The 20,293-nt window shown below is 44.1% G+C and overlaps 1 protein-coding gene across 1 annotated transcript in view; it reads right to left on the bottom strand.

Annotated features, from left to right (window-relative positions):
• Positions 1-20,293, bottom strand: part of wdfy3 (WD repeat and FYVE domain containing 3) — a 202,712-nt gene that overhangs the window by 147,555 nt on the left and 34,864 nt on the right. The window contains exons 6-12 of the mRNA XM_056274002.1: positions 18,904-19,090; positions 18,193-18,359; positions 11,744-12,223; positions 11,499-11,600; positions 10,021-10,214; positions 6,616-6,887; positions 5,927-6,124 (exon numbers count right to left, since the gene is read on the bottom strand). Coding sequence (XP_056129977.1) covers positions 5,927-6,124; positions 6,616-6,887; positions 10,021-10,214; positions 11,499-11,600; positions 11,744-12,223; positions 18,193-18,359; positions 18,904-19,090 — 1,600 coding nt within the window. The remainder of the gene's footprint in view (positions 1-5,926; positions 6,125-6,615; positions 6,888-10,020; positions 10,215-11,498; positions 11,601-11,743; positions 12,224-18,192; positions 18,360-18,903; positions 19,091-20,293) is intronic.

The raw sequence follows: 20,293 nt of genomic DNA, 5'->3' as shown, positions 1-20,293 counted from the left end.
TTTCAAAACTTATCAGGCAAAACACCCAAAGTACTGACCTACCAGTTACGATGATAACCTGGTGGACAGAGCTGAAACTCAAAATCCCTGCTGCTTGTCTTATATAAGTATCTGGCAAAAATATTGACATGCTAAGCTTGCCCGCATTAGCATGTATATTTTTCCAACCCACAGAAAAATCTCTGCACTTATGCACTACATAATTAATTTGAAAAATACCTGACAATTACTTTGGCTGTAAATATAATTTCAACAATCAAAAAAAAAGTGCTAACATTAATTTTTTTTGTCACTATGCAGTGTTTTGTCATCATTAGTTCTTTATATAAGCTGTGAACAGTTTTCACAAAGTGACAACTTGGTGGCGGTGTTGCAGGGTCATAACTCAAGTGGACTGCAACAGTCAGAGGGGAAGTAAGTCATTATTAATTCAAGTTTATGACATTATTAACTGAAAAATTAAAACGCAAACCATGGCCTTACCAACCATATTTGACAATTTCACCCAACTCTTGAACAAGCAGCCCAACTCGAGCTGGCTCAAGAGAGACAGAAAGAGGACACTAACAATAGATACCCGCTTCCTCGCACTTTTTTCGAAGAAAAGAAAAAGCAGTTTTGTTTAACACACTGAACCCGAGTTGGTTTAAATGGGCAACTTTCAGCTGAGAGCAGGAAAGATTTTAAAAAGAAGAGAGATGAAAATTGATGAAGAAAGTGTTCGATGAGAAGAATTTTGTCTAATTTAAACCAAGAGCCATCAGCCTGCTACTGTCTGCTCCTCACTGCCCAGAGTCAGTGCTGACGCAGCATTTCAGAGCTTTCTATGTACTGAAAAAAAGATGACTTCAAAAATACTGATCTCCTCCACAAAATGCAAAGAATATTAGCAGGGACGCAATAATTCCTGTTTTGTTGTGTTCGACTAGCATATTTTGGTTGGTCATTTTTTTCGCAGAATGGTGAATTCCAATTGGTGTTCTCTTATGAAATTCCAACCACCTGTGCAATTATTCCACAGAAGAGGAGGACCAAGACAGGTGGCGAGTAATTCTAATGACTCTTGCTAGCCCCTTCTCTGCAATTCCTCAGTAAATACAAATGACTTGCTGTCTCTTTGCCACTAGTGGGCGCTCTTGGTGTAAATTGAGTGTGGAGAGGACAGAGAGAGGTGAGGGTGTGAGGCGGGTGCCACAGCGCGGTAGCTACCTCTTCCTGGCGAGCGCTGGCGTACCCCAGGGGGAGGGCAGCGAGGTCTCGTGAGTCAGGCAGGGGGGCACCTGCTCCGCACGACTGCACGGTACAGCACACAAGCCCGTGCGCATGGACAAACACAAACACACATACACAAGGAAATAAACACACACACACATCCCAACAAATACAAACAAAAAGCACACGTCAATGAATCCACACACATAAGCACACACGATTAAATGCATACAGGCACACATATTGACAAAAAAATATAACCACACCACATGCGCACGCACACACACATGTGCGCGCACACGCACGCACGCACGCACACACACACACACATACACACACACACACGCACACACAAGTGCACAGGCGAGCAGATGAACCAGACCCCAAATGTGCAGCCATAAAGTGCCAAAGGTTAGAGGAAGAAAGACAGAGAGAAAGAAAAAGGGAGAAGGAAAGAGATCGTTAGTGGAAAAGCTGAAGGAAAAAGATCAGAGCTTCAGCTAGCAGTACAGACAAAGCTACAGCTGGAGCAACATGCATGACACCAGCTATGGCTGTCTTCACACGCTTCTGCTTTTCGGTGAAAAAGTTGCTGCGTCAAACATTTTGCGCTGACATAATGAAAAAAAAACAGGTTTCAAACACTGTTACTATTAATGACTAGCTGCGGTAGCTACTACTATAAGCAAATATTCTTTGGTAAAACTCTCAAGCACTGACCAGAAACTCCCACAAAGATCAATCTTTTGAGTTTCTGGCTTTTTCTCCCAGCTGCTACCAACCATATCCACATTCAGAGATGCTGTTCTGAGTTGTTAGATACCTATAGGGCATAGCCAACTCATGGAGAAAACAGTTGATATCATGTGTGACCTTCCTAATAAACAAACCTTTCTCGACTACAAGAAAGTGCCCAACTCTGGCTAAGAAGAAGTCGTGCACAGAGCTTTTTCCCAAGCAAGTGCTTTTCAATTCCTTTTATGTAAAAAAGTGCTTACGGATTGAAAACATTTGAACAGAGTGAACACATCAGCTAATATTACACACAGACTATTGTTTGCGCAGGTATATCACCATTGCAGTGAGTTTCTAAAAGACACTGAGTTCAAGACAGACTCAACAGCAACAGTATGAAAATATGATTTGGGGAAGGAAATGCACTAACACAGTATCACCTCGCCATGATATAGCAAATCTGTAGGCCAACTTAGATACACAGATAGCACCTGATTTGTGTGAGGTCACAAGTGGTGTGTTGACTTTACATCTTTATTTTTTTATTATACAATTAGTTTATTCTGAAAGCTGGGGGTTATTTAACAATTAGGATGGAATACGGGGCATAGTTAAAAACCAAATAAAGGCAAGGGACTGCCTTATATTTCCCTTGAAAACCACATATGTTCATCTGAGCACATTGAAAAATGTATGAAGGCATTCCACAAGGATCCATCAAGGGTTCCCCTATGATCTGAATCTGAACAACACCAGAAGATTCCTTGATGTTGTTTTACTTTTTTGGAGTGTAGAGAACTCTGGCCCGCAGTCCAAATTAACTTTTGGGGATGACATAAACCTTTGGCCAGTAAATAACTGACTATATTTTTAGGGCCATTCCTAACTGTGGTTCAGCCAGGTGCATCTTCTAGTTTGGGGTTGCTCAAATTTTTTCTTGTCCACACCCCAAATAGAAAATATTAGGCCACACAATTGGCCTCAGGATTTCCATATGAGATGATTTTTGTTGCTGCCAAATTAGTCTTGAGTTGTGTAACTGGCTACGCTGGGACGTGAAAGCAAAACCTATGATTAAAAAAGACATAATTATGCTTTTACTGCTTAGAACAATGTCTGACTATACTTAATTATACAGAAATATAAATTGAGCTTCGTGTTTATGGTGATCCACTGGAAACTCCAAAGGCTATTAGGGACTGAGGATCCCACTATGACAGTCACTGGCTTGAATGAACGTCATCTTCTCTACACTGTCAGTTTCATGTTGTAATATACAAATAGTGTTTTTGAGAGGCTAAACATGATACTGATTTTTGTCTTCAATTATGGTCAAGGTAATGACACCAAACAATATGGCTACCATCTTTAAAAACCTCTCTTCTAAAAGTGAATGCATTTTTATTGACAGAGCCCTTAGAGTGGCAAAAACCTTGACTGAAGAACTTGACAGCAACTTTGAAAACACTTTATAAAAAGTAATTTTATGAACTTACCTTGAAATGTTTAAGATTTTGGCATTTTTTAATCTTATGTGTTTCTTATGGTTAACTACTTTGATACATGCTCCATAATTCAGGTAAGGAAATCCCAGAAAGTCAAATCAGTTCATCTGGAAACAATGTTTAGTGGGAGAAATGTTTCATCACTCATCTAAGTGACTTTGTCAGTCTCCGCAGAAGGCTCATCTGGCACAACATGGAAAGTCAAAAACCAGGCATCAGAAGTAATTCAACCAACTTACTGCACGCCAGAGACATCAGCAGACAACAGACGGTGCCCTCAACGGCAGACAGAGAGATGGATACCAGACACACACCGGCAATGTTGACAAGGGGGTGAAGAATCTGTCCGATAGATAACTCACCCCGGCAGAAAAAGACATCCTTGTTAAGGGGCTGAATTTTGCTGTCACGCTGAGGCAAGTCCCACTAGTGGAACTGATCACAACCATGGAATCAAAGATCCGTAACAATAACATCAGAGACCTAGAAGCGGAGCGTCTGCAGATGAAAGTTTCAGCAATGCAAAGCTGCCACCAATCAACATCAGCAGAGACGAGAGGAATGTACTCACAACTCTCAGTAAAGACAATAGCATAATCATCCTCCCGGGCAGACAAAGGCAGATGAACTACTTTATTAAACCAGACAGACTATCATGTGCAAGTTATGAAGTTACTCAGCGACATAAACATTTATGAGCCCCTAAAATGAGATCCAGACAATGGTTACAAGAAAAAGGTGATAAATTACCTCAAGTGGTTAAAACAGGACAATGCTATTGACAGAATTTTGTACTATAGATTATACCCAGGGGAAGCTAAACCTAGTCTGTATGGTTTACCTAAGAGACATAAACAGGATGTATCTTGGATAAACCATACAGATTAGGTGTATGCATGGTATACATAAACACGATGTGCCATTACGGCCTATTGTTAGTATGATTAACTCAGTGACCTACATCTCAAAGTTTCTGGCATCTATTCTTAACCCATTGATAGGCAGTAATGAACATCACATTCAAAACACTGAAATTTGTGGATAAGGTGAGGGACATCATTATGGAGGGGGATGAAACAATGGTCTCGTATGATGTTGTCTCTCTTCACATGCATTCCTGTTATGAAGCAATGGAGGTAGTCCATATGAAATTACAGGAAGACCCCATCCTTAGCAATAGGACCACCCTTAACACTGACTAAGTGTGTCTGCTCCTGAAGCTGTCTTCAGTCCACATACTTCACATACAGGGGGCAGTACTATAGGCAGAAACATGGGTATGCTATGGGGTCCAAAGTTTCACCTATAGTGGCCAACTTGTATATGGAAGAAGTGGAAAAGAGGGCTCTGATGTCCTATCCAGGGAAACCACCTAGCCATTGGTTCTGATTTGTGGACGAAACCTGGGTTAAAATTAAATCCCAGGACGTACCACATTTCAACGACCATATTAACTCGGTGGACAACCACATCAAGTTCACCAGGGAGGATGTGAAAAATGACAGGTCAACCTTCTTAGACTGTAAAATTGCAATTGGTGGTGGGGAATTGGATGGAACATTTGATTATGTTTACTGTAAACCAACACATACTGATCAGTACTTAAGGTTTGACTCGTCATCCACTGGAGCACAAACTAGGAGTCATCGGGACACTGTACCACCGAGCTGACCACATCCCCACCGACACAGCGGCCGACAAAGGGAAGAAATCCCACATTAAACAGACCCTGGGTAAGTGGGATTATCCTAACTGGGCATTTGTCAAAGCCAGGAAGATCCCCAAACAGTGCACCAGCCGATCAAAGAGAGGAGAAGGACAACAGCTGTCTGGGTGTAAACCAATGGTGCTGCCATATGTGGAGGGAGTGTCGGAACAGTTGAGATCCGTATTTTCCACCATGTCTCAGTTGCTTTGAAACCACAAAACATGCTCAGGTGAAGAGGATGAGACAACACAGAAGAGCTACCTTATCAGGCCAGGACTATGGAGGAATGCTGTTTTGAATGGGGAGTCAAACAGGCCATCTATATGAAGAGGGAATGGCCATCCTTGAACTGGGGGGGAGAGCTAAGAATACATCTGTCGTCACCTTACAATGCTGTGATTGCAATTATTTCCCAATACTCTGAACAGTACACATGGCCATTGTAATTCTAATTAATGGTGACGGCAATTTGTATATGAAACGGATTGTTGGTTTCAGTCGTTATGCAACTGTGCTGTTTATAAGGTTGGGATACCTGCAGTCAACTGAGACTGACTAAGTCACTTAAATGAGTGATGAAATATTTCCCCCACTAAACGTTGTGTCCAGATGAACTGATTCAGCTTTCTGGGATATGGTCAACTACCTTTCTTCTCTATTTGTTAAGGCCTTTGTAATCTCTGCTACGATAAGAGTACTACATAGATAAAGCATGATTGTAATTTTTTTTCAGTGTGGTAATGGTTAGACCCTGTGGGTCACTCACCTGTCGAATGAGTCGGTGGCCATTTTGTACAGGTAGATGAAGAGCTTGCTGCAGTGTTTGAGGGTGGGGCACACATTGTCTCCGGCACAGCCCCCAGGGGCAGCCTCCTCCTCCAGGAGCTTCTGGAAGGGCTGGGCGTTGGAGGGGAACACCCTTGTGAGACCCAATTTCTTGGTATCTGAGAAACAGCCCAGTAGCCTGGTGTGGACAGGAGGCAAGTGGGGAATCGTGACATGGGTTTGGACAGGTGATTTCGATGAAACCAGTAGGTCTATAGTTCCTAAGCGACAATAACCTGATGAAAAAGCACTTAATACTGCAAGATTTTTGTTGCATAACTTCATAATTCCTTCATAATGTCTTTCCCTGAAAAGAAAAATAATAAAGGAGAAACAAATTATAAAATGGAGCATATAGAAAATATTGCATAGAAATAACAATTGGAGTTACAACTACAAAAGCCTACCATCCTTTCTTTATCTCGCATCTATGAATTATTTCTAAAGGCAAATCTTTCTGTTACACAACAAAACAAATTAGCCTATTTTAAAATGACAGGGTTTTCTTTGTTTTTACCAGACCATTCCTTGTTATTCTTTTAAAGAGAGCAAAACAAATTTATTTCACAAGAACAACAGCAATTTAGAAGCATTAGAAGAAGAAGAAAAAAATCACAGTCCGACCGTTACCTGACAGCGTCAGCGAGCTTCTCGTACTGGATTTCCGTGCGGAAGAAGTGTGAGTTGGCAGGCTCGTACCGCATGGCAGCGGTAAGCGTACAGAAGACGGTGAGGAGCAGCTCGAAGACCTGGTTCTGGTTGGCGCACTCCCAGCCATGGCGCGGCGGCTGGCACAGCGAGCGCTCCATGGCCACCAACAATGAGGTGACGTAGACAAAGCCGCCCACCTTGCGGAAGACGGTGCGTGTGCGATGACTCTCACGCAACACCGCCAACAGGGCCTGGAGGACAGCGTGAGACGGAGGGAAGAGGAGAGAGGAGCGGAGGAGGTGAGGAGAAAGACAACATGAAAGGTGGGCTCCTCTAAAGTAAAGGGTTTCTAGATGATAGCCCCTCAAGAGCCCCTAAAAAGCACAGCAATCCCTACTCATTAAATATGTCACGTTTCTCCTCTATAAAAAAATTCTTTATGCTTTCTCAGATGTACAGAATATTTTGCACACTCAGAGAGTCTGCATTTTAACATTTATAAAACAACATCACATACATGTTGTAATTTTAGGTTGCACTGGAATTATTTTACCATTTCCTTTATTTCCTTACATTTTCAGTTATGTTTGAATGTTGTAAGCATCAATGTAGGAAGGCGAAATTCTGGTAACTTGTAAATTTACTTAGATTGACCTTAAAAAAGACCGGAGGCTTCAGATATTCATTCTTTTCCAAGAAAAAAAGTGTGATTCCTAAAAAAAATATCCTGTGACTCCCACAGAAATAGCCACATTTTAGGCTGAGAACGTTTGTTCAGGAATCTGTGGGTTGTGTCGCAGAGCTTTCTCTTCCCTACCACCACCGCCTCCTCTGGTCGGTCAGGGCGGCTGTTCGGGGGGGAGGGGGAACTAGGGGGAATCGCGTGATCCTCCCAGCCTCTACGTCCCCCTGGTGAAACTCCTCACTGTCAGGTGAAAAGAAGCGGCTGGTGACTCCAAATGTATCAGAGGAGACATGTGGTAGTCTGCAGCCCTCCCCAGATCGGCAGAGGGGACGGAGCAGCAACCGGGACGGCTTGGAAGAGTGGGGTAATTGGCCGGATACAAGTGAGGGGAAAAAGGGGGACAAATCCACAAAAAAAAAGAAGAAAAAAAAAAGAACAAGAAATCTTGAACTCGCATTTTAGCAGCTCTTGTACAAGTCCCTTTTAATGCCCTTTTTGGTCTTAGAACAGTTTAAATACCAATGCATACACAAATAAATACATAATCGGTACAGTATCAGCAGGTCTTGAAGTCTGGTAATAGGCCCTAGCTGCACACTGCGGGTTTAGTTTTAGTTTTCACAAGTATTTAATGTATAATATCGCGAGTCACAAACAGCAAAATCTTTCATTTCATTTAGAATAACAGCATGAGCTGAAATGGTCAAAAAGTTGACACACAAAAAAAACTGCAGGGTTATTACCCAACTGATTGAGAAGAGTATTTTGTGATGAGTAACGCTGCAAAATAATCGTGACTATTGCTCACGTCATCGTCACACAGCCCTAAGCTGTGATTGGATGATACGGTAAATAGAGAGAGCAGTGGAGAAAAGAACGAAAGGGTGAGTAAAACAGTAGTAAAATGAATGAAGGAGTTAATAAAAGTGCAGTGAAAACGGTGATGAGCTGCTCCCGCTGGGCCAGCAGTATTCTTATTGCATTAAAGTAAGACCAGACTCAGCACAGCCAGTTTTTTCTCTACAAGACTTCCCACTTTGCCAACCAGAGGAGGCTGAGGACAAACTCTTCCTATCCTCCAATCTGGGAAATCCCAATCCCCCTATAATGCTGGAGAGGCAAAGCCATTTGAGTAGGTGCCGGTCTACTGTAAAACACAAAACTGTGCTGCTAAAATATTGAAAATTGCTCATGAATTATGGAATAAGGTTTTATAAGGCCCTGTTCACATCATTGTATTAGACAGAAGAATAGAAATGACCTGCACATCCATCCATCCATCCATCCAGCCATCCGTTATCCAAACCGCTTAACCTTACTCAGGGTCGTGGGGATGCTGGAGCCTATGACCTGTACATAGTTTATACATTTTGATATTGTATATTCCCATTCCACGGTGGCACGGTGGTTAACGCGGTCGCCTCACAGCAAGAAGGTCCTGGGTTCGAGCCCTGGGACAGTCCAACCTTAGGGGTCGTCCTCTGTGTGGAGTTTGCATGTTCTCCCCGTGTCTGCGTGGGTTTCCTCCGGGGGCTCCGGTTTCCTCCCACAGTCCAAAGACATGTAGGTCAGGTGAATTGGCCATGCTAAATTGTCCCTAGGAATGAATGAGTGTGTGTGTGTGTGTGTGTGTCAGCCCTGTGATGGCCTGGCAGCCTGTCCAGGGTGTCTCCCTGTCTGCTGCCCAATGACTGCTGGAATAGGCTCCAGCATGCCCACAACCCTGAGAGCAGGATAAGCGGTTGAGATGATGGATGGATGGATGGATGGATGGATGGATGGATGGATGGATGGATGGATGGATGGATGGATGGATATTTCCATTCCAAGTTTTTACTCTTGTTGTAAATTGAGTATCCCACCAGGCCAATTTCCGAGTATGTGCAAGCATACATGGCAATAAATAAAATGTGAATTTACCTCCATCTTACAGGGGCACATCAGGGAAATTATCACACTGAATGAATGCTGGGTTTTTTCTGTCACCTCTTCTATGCTAATAACAGTTTTTATCGGCATAGTTGCAGGCCAGTCAGCTTAATTCTAATCTCCTAATGTGTTTGTACACCAGCGTCTGACTATGAGCCGCTTCTGCTGTGAAAGGAAACCTCATTACAAGAGCAACTCCTTTTTTCTCCTTAACGGGATTGGATACATCTCCCAGTTATTTCGGGCTCGCAGGTTTTTGGTAGACGCTAATTAAAATCTCTGCTTAGAAAAGAGAAGAGCAAAACGCCGGCATACTTATCTGGCCGCAACCATCAGAATGAATGAGCAATTATCTCATCTAATGGACACAAATCTGAAAATGTAATTATGCCTCTGAAAAGTGAAGCCCTGTCCTTTCCTGTTTCCAGTTTACTTCTATTCACTTCGGCTGTGCCTGAGCCCATATATATATATATATATATATATATATATATATATATATATATATATATATATGTGTGTGTGTGTGTGTGTGTGTGTGTGTGTTTGTGTGTGTAAATCATATGTATAACCTTGGAACTGATTTTAAGCCATATCTCTGTGCATTCAAATCTGAGCGTGTGCCCTGACATATTTGCATATGCCTGCATGTACCTCTCACACAGTGTTTATTTGTGCCTGGGGTGTATGTGTGTATGTGCAAGCATATATACATGGATGTGTGTGTTTGTGTGTGTGTAGGGGTGTCTATGAGTGCATTTTCTCCTCACCCGCAGTATGTCGGTCTTGAGCTGCAACTCGGTGGAGGGGGCAGAGTGCATGAGGCCCAGCAGTGTGCCCATATCGTCATCTCCGCTGGGGGACAGGACCAGCTGCTGGATGATGAGCAGCGCATGCTCACGACACTGACGGTACTTCACAATGTTGTGGACGCAGCGCGCACCCCCAAATTCCCTGAAAAGGCCTAATCGGGGCAAGAGACATAGGGAGAGAGACAGAGAAGAGAGAAATGTGAAAACTATGGCATCCGGGTAGCGTGGCGGTCTCTTCCGTTGCCTACAAACACGGGGATCGCCGGTTCGAATCACCGTGTTACCTCCGCCTTGATTGGGCGTCCCTGCAGACACAATTGGCTGTATCTGCAGGTGGGAAGCTGGATGTGGGTATGTGTCCTGGTCGCTGCACTAGCGCCTCCTCTGGTCAGTTGGAGGTGCCTGTTCAGGAAGGGGGGGGGAACTGGGGGGAATAGCATGATCCTCCCACGCACTACCTCCCCCTGGTGAAACTCCTCACTGTCACGTGACAAGAAGCAACTCCGCATGTATCGGAGGAGGCATGTGGTAGTCTGCAGCCCTCCTTGGATTGGCAGAGGGGGTGGAGCAGTGGGATGGCTCGGAAGAGTGGGGTAATTGGCCGGGTACAATTGGGGAGAAAAAAAAGTATCATTATAAACCTAACTATATGTGAGCAAACGAAATAAAATATGGCTCCTGCTTGTGCAAACAAAAGATAATGCTTGCAAAAAAAAAAACAGGTTGACCATGGAGGTCAAGAACAAGGCTCGACGTAGGTGCAGGTGGTGCAGAGTGCACGGTACGGCTGATGGTTTCCTCATGTGGACATGCAGTTTCCTCCTCTAGCAAGACGGAGTGGAGGAAAAGGAAGAAGGGAGAGGAGATGAGAGGAAGAAGAGGTGGAGGAGGAGGATGGGGAAGAGCAGAGGAGGAAAATGAAATGAGGAGAGAGGAGACACAGAAGGTGGAAAGAAGAGGAAGAAGCAGAAAGGAGAGGAGAGGAGACAGGAGGAAACTAGGACAATAATGAGATAAGAGACTGTGATTGTTCCATCGTAGTATATGAAGAAAAGAAGGGATATACACACATGGACAGTTTCTGTTATGCAATTTTCTCTAATACTCAACACTCAAAACTCTGGGTTAGTACAGGTTCATTTTCTGGGATTCTGGGAGTGCAGTTCTGTGTGTTTCTGCAGCTGAGGACAAAAAAAATGCAGCTACTCGGGATTTGTTCAGCCTGAGCTATCACTAACCAACCCTGACCTTCCACACCAAAGATCCCCATAGCAATCCCTTGTTTAGCAGATCCCCATAGCAATACCTTGTTTAGGAAACTGTGCAAAACACCTTCCCCCCCAGTGTGTGTGTGTGTGTGTGTGTGTGTGTGTGTGTGTGTGTGTGTGTGTGTGTGTGTGTGTGTGTGTGTGTGTGTGCATGTGCGTGGTGTATACCTGCATTGGTATTGGATCCCTGTAGGAGCACAGTGAGAGTCTCCATCACCAGCCAGGCCAACTGCTCCTGTTCCTCTGCTAATGAGCTGTTCTTACTGTCAGCTGGAGAGAGAGAGACAGAAACAGAGTGAGAGAGACAGAGAGATACAGACAGGGAGAAAGAGACAGAGTCAAAAAAAGAAACAGAGAAACAGAGTAGAAAGATAAAGAGAAAGGGTCCACAGGAAGGGCGGTGCCCCCCTCACCTTGATCATTGCTGTGCGGTTGGTGCTGTGACGTTGGGTCTTTCAGCAGGGCGGCGTACTTGTGCAGCAGGTTAACCAGAACCTCCAGCAGCCCCACCTCCCTCAGCACGTCACTGAACACCGGGTCGTGCCGCGCGAGCTTCAGCAGCGTGCGCACGGCCGTGATGCTGCAAGCGTGCGACGTGCTCGACTTGAGCAGCACGCTGACACTGAACAGCTCCTTGCACGGCACGTAGTTGAGGCCGAACACCACAAACTCCAGCAGCTCAAAGTACTTGGCCTGCGCCTCGGGCAGCTTGGCCACACGCTCGGCGAACTGCGACAGCGTGTGCTGGGCCTCCAGGATGAAGTAGTTGGCCGGCTCGGCGGCGTACACGTTGCCGATGGCGTCCAGCAGCGTGCGCGCCAGACGGCTGGTCTTGGCACGCAAAAAGGCATTCTGGAGCACAGAGAAGGCTTGGATGTTCCGTACGGTGTGGCCTGGAAGAGACAAAGATGGGAAGTATACAGACAATAATATTATACTTATAATTTCATGCCCTGGAAGGGAATTTTTTTTTTAATCTACTGGCTTCACAAGCTTGTCCAACCCAACATTTACCAGCCACAATCACTATTTTACCTGCAAACAGGGCAGGACAATACCAAATGTTTATGAGATATTTGCTGGATTTTGTTGGAGTTATAAAAGTAGGCAACATCCTGGATATCAGTGATCTTTTTTTTTTTTCAATTTCCCCCCTTTTTCTCCCCAGTTGTATGTGGTCAATTACCCCGCTCTTTTTGAGCTGTCCTGGTTGCTGCTCCACTCCCTCTATGCCGATCTGGGGAGGGGGCACCCCGACCGACCAGAGGAGGCGCTAGTGCAGCAACCAGGACAAATACCCACATCTGACTACCCACCCGCAGGCACGGCCAATTGTGTCTTTAGAGATGCCCGACCAAGCCGGAGGTAACATGGGGATTCGACCCGGCAATCCCATTTTAGTAGATGATGGAATAGACCGCTACGCCACCTGGACGCCCCGATCTTATACACTTTTAATGAAGCCGGTGGGTTCCTGAAGACCAAGCCAGTTGCAGTAGTCTCATGACCCCTCCTTTGTCTCGTGGGTATGAGATCTGGCAGAGTTCTAATCTCGCGTAGCCAGACATCAACCTCGACACACTCATGGAGGGTTCGCCCAGTTCGCCAATAGGCTGTATTGGTCACATGGCAGCCATTTTACTGTCACATGACACTCAGGGTGGGAAGCTGTCAGCTGTCAGTCTGCTAGCTATGGGGAAGGGGTCCAGGAGTTTGACCTCTGTACCCTGGATTACTTGTGAAACGGTTAAAAAGTAGGCGGCTCAGTCTACAGAAACTTCCATGAGCTCTCCAGACAAAGGGATACAGCAATTGGATTGAAGGTAATATCCACGATTTTGAAGGCAAGGTTCACTTGAAGGTTAATTTTAGGTTTCTCACCCCCAAGCATCACATGACAGCAAAATGGCCACAGTGTGAATATGGTCAATTGTATAAGTACATGTAGATAACAAATTTACAGCACTGTTACTTGAATAAGAATAGGCAAATTCCAGCGTAATTCAGACTAGCAGAAAACCAGGCTGCAGCAAGTTTTCACATTCAAGTGATGTTACCAGCAGACACAATTTCAGCTGTTTTACAGATACACACTGAAGACTGTGACAAAAGGTTTAGACACACAAAAAGAGCTGTCGCACCCTGAACAGCACTTCGTTTGAAGCATGCAACAGCCCATTTTGTGTGTCTAAAGCTTTTCTGTCTATCACTCAGTGATACTTCTCTGCAACTCCATAAATTACAATGGCAAGAAGAGTGGACCGTCCCCTGTCATTAGAAAAATTCCGGGCACAATTTTCCAAAACCAACAGTCTATGTCCACATTCCGAATTGATCATGTGCTTAGGTGTGAAAATGAGCAGAGGAGTTCCAAATGATCTGCAGATTCTGTCTGTTCATTCTTTACACAACTGCTGCTCACCAGAAACCATGAAAAGCTCTGAGGAAAAACTCCCTGACAGGGTCTGTCTTTATCCACGTTTGTTTGAGTCTGCGTGTCGTGATTACAAAGACCTTCTGTTTATAATCCCATCCTTCTCTATAACTTCATATTTTGGGATTTTATATATTTTGGGATTCAGGGGTTAAATATAGGACTAGTACCATTCCTAGATGGCCTTTTCATGGCATCCTAGACTGGTCTCCATACACCCCAGCATCATGTGAAGCACAAAATATAGCCTCTCCATGATGAATGACTGTCCGTCCGTGTGTGGTGAAGAGCCACACCCTCCTCGCGGTAATCCTGTTAACGCTGTCAGGAGACAACAGAGCAGAACATGGCGGATCTAGAGGAGTAAACCTCCATAATAAAGCCTGCTGTTCCTATGGGTAGCAGTAGTCCTCGGTGTATTCATCAACAGACTGATGTTATGGACTGGGGGACATCGTGGCTTTGCAGATGATCAATATCTTGACAATGGAAAGGCACAAAATCTCCAGTTAGCAGAGAACCATAGAACTGCCTGTGGAGTAGCGCCCCATGCTTTAAACAAATATGCGCAACCGAAACCCTATTATTGAGGCGGCCTGACGGACGACCTAGGTGAGGTGAGGTTCTCTATAATGGACAGCTTCTAGTCCCAACTTTGACTTTAGCTGTTCAGAAAAGGTATGAATGACTTTGCTGTCTGACATGGTCCGATAATGACCCACGGGGACTAGCTTGTTTGATGCATGAAGTACACTTGAAGGTTCTGGTGGGGTGGGGTGGGGGTGGACGTATTTTCTCCAGACAACACCTTCACTGGGCGGAAAAGGCCATTTTGCATGCAGATCGCTTCGGGCATTCAATCACCAGCAGAATGACAGCGCCGTGTGGTTGCCATAGTGTCAGTCAACTGGTTAATCTCATTTTGAGCAGCCAAGCATCGAAGTCATTTGAGAGATTGAGATCTGGGGAGGGGGGGGGACCACGGTCTGGGTTTGAATCAAGGCATTCCTCCCGTGTTCAGGCTTTGGCCACAACACGGTCACCTTGAGGATGGAGAGATGGACTGCAAGATTGTAAGACTGCCTGTTGAAATAAATGCCTTCTGGGAGAAACTCTGGACGAAGATGTTAAATGTGAACTTGCCAGCTGTTCCATCGCAGCAGCAGAGAACTGTGATGGCACCCAACAGCTCCCACATGTGTTCGTAAATGTGTGAATGTGTGTCAGTGAATTACTACAAATGAGAGTAAGCCTGTTTAGTGAACGCCCCTGCTGGATAGATACAGGTAGAGGGACTGCATTTATTCAGAGCTTTTCTAGTCTACCAACCACTCGAGGCGCTTTACAGTGTACGCCTCACATTCACCCATTCACACACACACTCATACACTGATAGTGGAGGCTGCCATGGAAGGCGCCAACCTGCTCATCAGGAGCAGTTAAGGGTTCAGTGCCTTGCTTAAGGACACTTTGATACACTCTCTGCAGGTGCCGGGGATCGAACCAGCAACCTTCCAGTTACGAGATGACCCTCTCTACCTCCCGAGCCATGCTGCCCCTAGGTAGCGGCAGCAAATCCAAAACCAACTCAAAATAAATTTCAGGCACGTCTCAAACTTGCTCAAATGTAGACACGGATCGCTCCAAAACCACCAGATCAACCACAATACAGCACATTAACTGTGCCTGTTTGTCTGGATATGCTTGGCTTTCACTGCCAATGCATTTTACTCACCACGTAGGCATTAACCTCAGAGCCATGCGGCTGCCCGTGAAAGCTGTTGTCTATCTGCACAGTAATGTGAACTAATTAGCTGCAGTTTCAGTGTATGGCAGCAGTAACGCAACCATGAAAATGAATAAAGTGACAGTCTAACATGTTTCTACACCAGAACAGCCCACGTGAGATTTCCTAGTTAGCTTGCTCTACAAGCTCCCTGCCAGGCAGGTGCTTGGAGAGCCTTGTATTGTCTTGTTAACAGTTCTGGATCAACAATGGGCCACCGGCTGTTTGAGCACCAATATGACATGCACCCCATACTCCTCGTGTTTAAAGAAAAGCCATTTCCAAGATAAACCCACATAGACAGCTGGCTTACTATATTGTTCACAGAATAATAATAACAATAATAATAAATGTACAGTATTATAATTAAATATTATAATACAGTATTATAACAGTATTACAATAATAATACATTTACAGTATTACAATTACAGTATTATAATACAGTATTATAAATTTATTTCTAGTTTTCCCCTTATCCCACCCGATTAACCCAATGGCATATGGCCGGAACTCTTGTCAAATAACTCCCCTGGCTCACGTTTCCACAAGAAGGAGATAGTCGTAACACCAGCTTCCTTCAAACTCGTGTCGGCTGCTCTCGCCATTTTATACGCTGAAGCCTCGCATGGATCGCATTACCCTCAGGCCGCAAAAGAGACGTAGGGAGAATGCTTTCGGTTGCTTGGCTGCAGGCACCCGGATGGGCCAGAGGGGTCGCTGGAGAACGACGAGTCCCCGAACACTACATCGATCTACACCCTCTATCCCTCGGGTAAGGGTGGCCTAATGAATGCCTTACCCCGTGGACGCTCTGGCCGTGACCGGTTACGGCGAGTCTGGGATACGAACCTCCCAGCCACATGACGAGCGGGTTGCAAGAACGGCGGTTTATTCCGCTTGGCCATCAGAGCGGCCATAATACAGTATTATAACAGTATTACGATTTAGTTTTTTCATTTTATTTACAGTATTTTTTTGCTGTGGCGACCCCTAACAGGAACAGCCAAAAGTAGTAGTAGTAGTAGCTATATTGTAAATGAATTTATCTTATTTTGTAACTTCTTCACACATTTCATTTTCCTCACTGAATAAAATAAACTGTTTGACTGTATGACAACCACATAATGTCACACAGTCCAACGATTAATTTTTTTTTAGTGAAAAAATTAAATGTGAGAAGTTACAAGATTTCTTGGGGGTGCTATGGCTTTTCGTTGGGGGTGCTCAGGCCCCCCCAAGAACCTCCCTATTGCCGCCTATGTGTACTATCAAGAATAGGTTTCTAAAAAGTCTTCAAAATTCTGCCTACAGCACAAAGAACTCCCTTGGTTCAGATGTGAAGCTGTTTTTTAAAGGGAAGATCCCGGCTACAATTTCTCTTTATATGGCTATTTGGGATCATTTTAAAGTACGCCAGCTGAATGGTCTCATTGGGACAGAACAAGTCCTGCTTTTTTTTAGTCCGTTCATATTACTCCTTACTCTTAGGTGTGAAAAACTAATTTTATTATTTAGCTTTATAAATTGAGCATTAGAGAGGGGGCAGGAAATTATTAGTCACTTCCTCCTGCTCCTTTTCGAACATCTAACATTTATTGGATTCCCTATTGAGAATTTTTTTTTTCAATTCTTCTGGTTTTCTTTTTATCATTTGTTGTTTTTTGGTTTTATTTATGCTTGGTCATTTCTTCTTTTATTTTGCATGTTCGATATAAAGACATTTGATTTGATATTACTTATACCTTATTCAATGTTTGTTTTATACTCATTTACAACTAAGTTTTACCCATACATATTCCTGTGGGGTTTCTTATTGTTTTACCTCATTTATGTGTAGTTTGTAATTTTATTTTATGTTTTTTCATTTATTTTTTTTTTGCGTGAATCCCTTGCTGTCTGGTCTGTCTCTTGCACCGTTTATGTCTGTTTACCAAAGCAAACTTCAAATTCCACAAAAAAGATGAAGATGGCTTTTCCTTTCTTCTCTCATCTTGTCTTAGCTGAGACAGACCATTATATTACTTCTTAGTCATCATTGACAAAGACTATATTTTACACTGTGTGACAAACTAAACATTTTTCTGGCCCTCTAGAAGTCCTGATCTCTTAATTCTCTCCAATTTGTGGTTAAAAGAGGAACGTAGGAGGAGAAAGTCATGTCGGATTCACAAAAAAACCCTGCCTGAATTGTAAATATGATTATGTAGTTTTTTTAATGTCCTCCTACATCAAAACTATTTTTCCATACGTTAGAGGGAACTGTTGCGTGTGATAGGTTTGCATGGCTCTGAAAATTTTGATCATACCAACGAATGAACTCATGACGCCAAAAGTTGATGAGTGCCAAAAGATTTCTAAAACTGTTTGAAAACACTTTGAATGAACTCGTCCATGCAGGCAAACCGTTGTTGTTATGTGAGACAAGTGGGACATAAACACTGTCGGTTTTTTGGGACAGACAAATATCTTTATCCACTCAACCAACAATTCTGATAGGCAAACAACCATGACTTGATGTTCCCACTGGATCCTAAAACTCGAATCACAAGAAACAGAAAAGACGGTCAGTTGAATTTGGGATAAACAAGTCCCTTGTGGCCAGCGGACAAAATGGATGGCTCTCTGTCCCTGTGACTTACTTTTCCCTGAGGGCTGTGGAAGAACGAAGCCAGGCAGCAGGAAGGGGGCGCCGGTGGTCAGGCCTGCAGGTTTGAGCTCTGTTACTCCATAGGTGGTGAGACAGGTGACCAGGTTGACCAGGTCCTTCAATGCATCTTTACACTCTTCCTCCTTGGCTTGCTCCAGTCTGGGTACAGGGACACGTGAGACTCAATACCAGGGGTGTGGGGACATACCAATTTTTACAAGAGTCGTGATATTCTAACATGAATAAATAATAACACTACTAATAATAATGATAATAATAATAATAATAATGATGACAGTGATGTAGCTATGATAATACTGCACACAAGAAATATAAAGAGCTTAGAAAAATATCAAGCTGAGCACTTTATTTCACTCAAAATTTCACTTTTTTCCCTCAGCCTGTGTCTACTCCCATTCATTCACACACACACACACACACACACACACACACACACACACACACACCATTATGAACAAATACACACGTACAAACACACAAACAGCTGTGAAATCACACAACACACATCAAATATCTCACAATAAAATGTTGCTGAAATAATTGCTTTAATTATCTTGATTTTATCATTTTCTAGCGTTCTCCATGATAATCATACAGTGAAAATTTGATAACGTGACAGCTTTGGTCAGTATAACACATATCTAAGGCCTGTACTAGGACAGCAAGGTGTTGTTTTATTTACCTGAGCATGAGGTCGCACAGGAAGGTGTAACCCTGGCACATGCGGAAGTCATCCAGCAGGGTCTGCGACACGTCGCTGGAGTCCTTGAGGAAGCAGGAGAGGCCGGCAAACATCTCCACGATTTCCAGTGGCGACAGGTCGTCCGACTGCTGCATGTTCTGGACGCAAGTGGCCAGGCATTCCTTCTCTGGAGTGTGTGTGTGTGTGTGGGGGGGGGGGGTTGGGTGGGCAAAAAGAAAGAAGAGAATTTGTGATGCAGATAGCAAGTGGAAGGTGTGATTGTGGAGAGTATCGACGCAGGAAGCGAGGATGTAACAATTGAGGGTGTAGGAAATGAGGATCCAGGAAGTGTGGATGTAGGAAGTGAGGGTATAGGAAATGAGGATCCAGGAAGTGTGGATGAAGGAAGTGAGGGTGCAGGAAGAGAGTTTTGTCAGTCATTTGATCAAGCAGTGTAGCTAGTATAACCCCTTCGCATGGCATTCTGTCTCTCCCTCTTTGTCGTCCCATCAAGCTCCATGTTAAACTGAGCAGCTTAATACTGCCTTGCTCCAAGGCAAACATACATACTTCCTTACAATGTCTTCAGACATTTTCTAAATTGTTAGGGTCCTACGGTAAATTTAATATAAATATGATCTGACAAGCAGGCTGTCCATCCATCCATCCATCCATTATCCAAACCGCTTATCCTGCTCTCAGGGTCGCGGGGATGCTGGAGTCTATCCCAGAAGTCATTGGAGCAGCAGGCGGGGAGACACCCTGGACAGGCTGCAAGGCCATCACAGGGCCGACACACACACATTCACACCTAGAGACAATTTAGTACAGCCGAGTCACCGGACCTACATGTCTTTGGACTGTGGGAGGAAACAAACAACAACAACAAACAAAAGCTGACTCCCTACCTGCTACCTCTCGCCATGGTGTATTTAAAAAGAAATAAAATGCAAGCCCCTTTTTAAGCAACTTCTATCTTTATCAAACAGGGCAGCAAAGCTAGAAAGGAAATGTAGAGTAGGAGAGGGGAACAATGTAGAGGAGGTGCTGAGCTGCACTGGAACTAGAAGGATGCTGTGATCAGGCTTGAGCCTACATGGTACACACTTCTGGGTGAGTGGCCAGGACACACGAGAACAGATTATTAAGACTATCAAAGTTGAAATTTTATCAAAAATATGTCCTGCACTGTTGAATCATATGTGTGGCAAATTTTACCAATGAATCCATCAGCAGAAGCGATGCAAAGAAGGACACTCACTCTTCCCCTCCATGGATTTATTTTGTACTGCATGCTAGATAGCAGACTGATCAAGCTGGGAGAGGGGCCAATTTACTGTCGTACTAGATGCAAAACACACACACACACACACACACACACACACACACA

This window comes from Lampris incognitus, chromosome 1 (genome assembly GCF_029633865.1).
Source record: "Lampris incognitus isolate fLamInc1 chromosome 1, fLamInc1.hap2, whole genome shotgun sequence".
NCBI classification, from domain to species: domain Eukaryota; kingdom Metazoa; phylum Chordata; class Actinopteri; order Lampriformes; family Lampridae; genus Lampris; species Lampris incognitus.
Note: the sequence above shows the minus strand (reverse complement) of the source record. Positions and strands in the feature narration are given on the sequence as shown.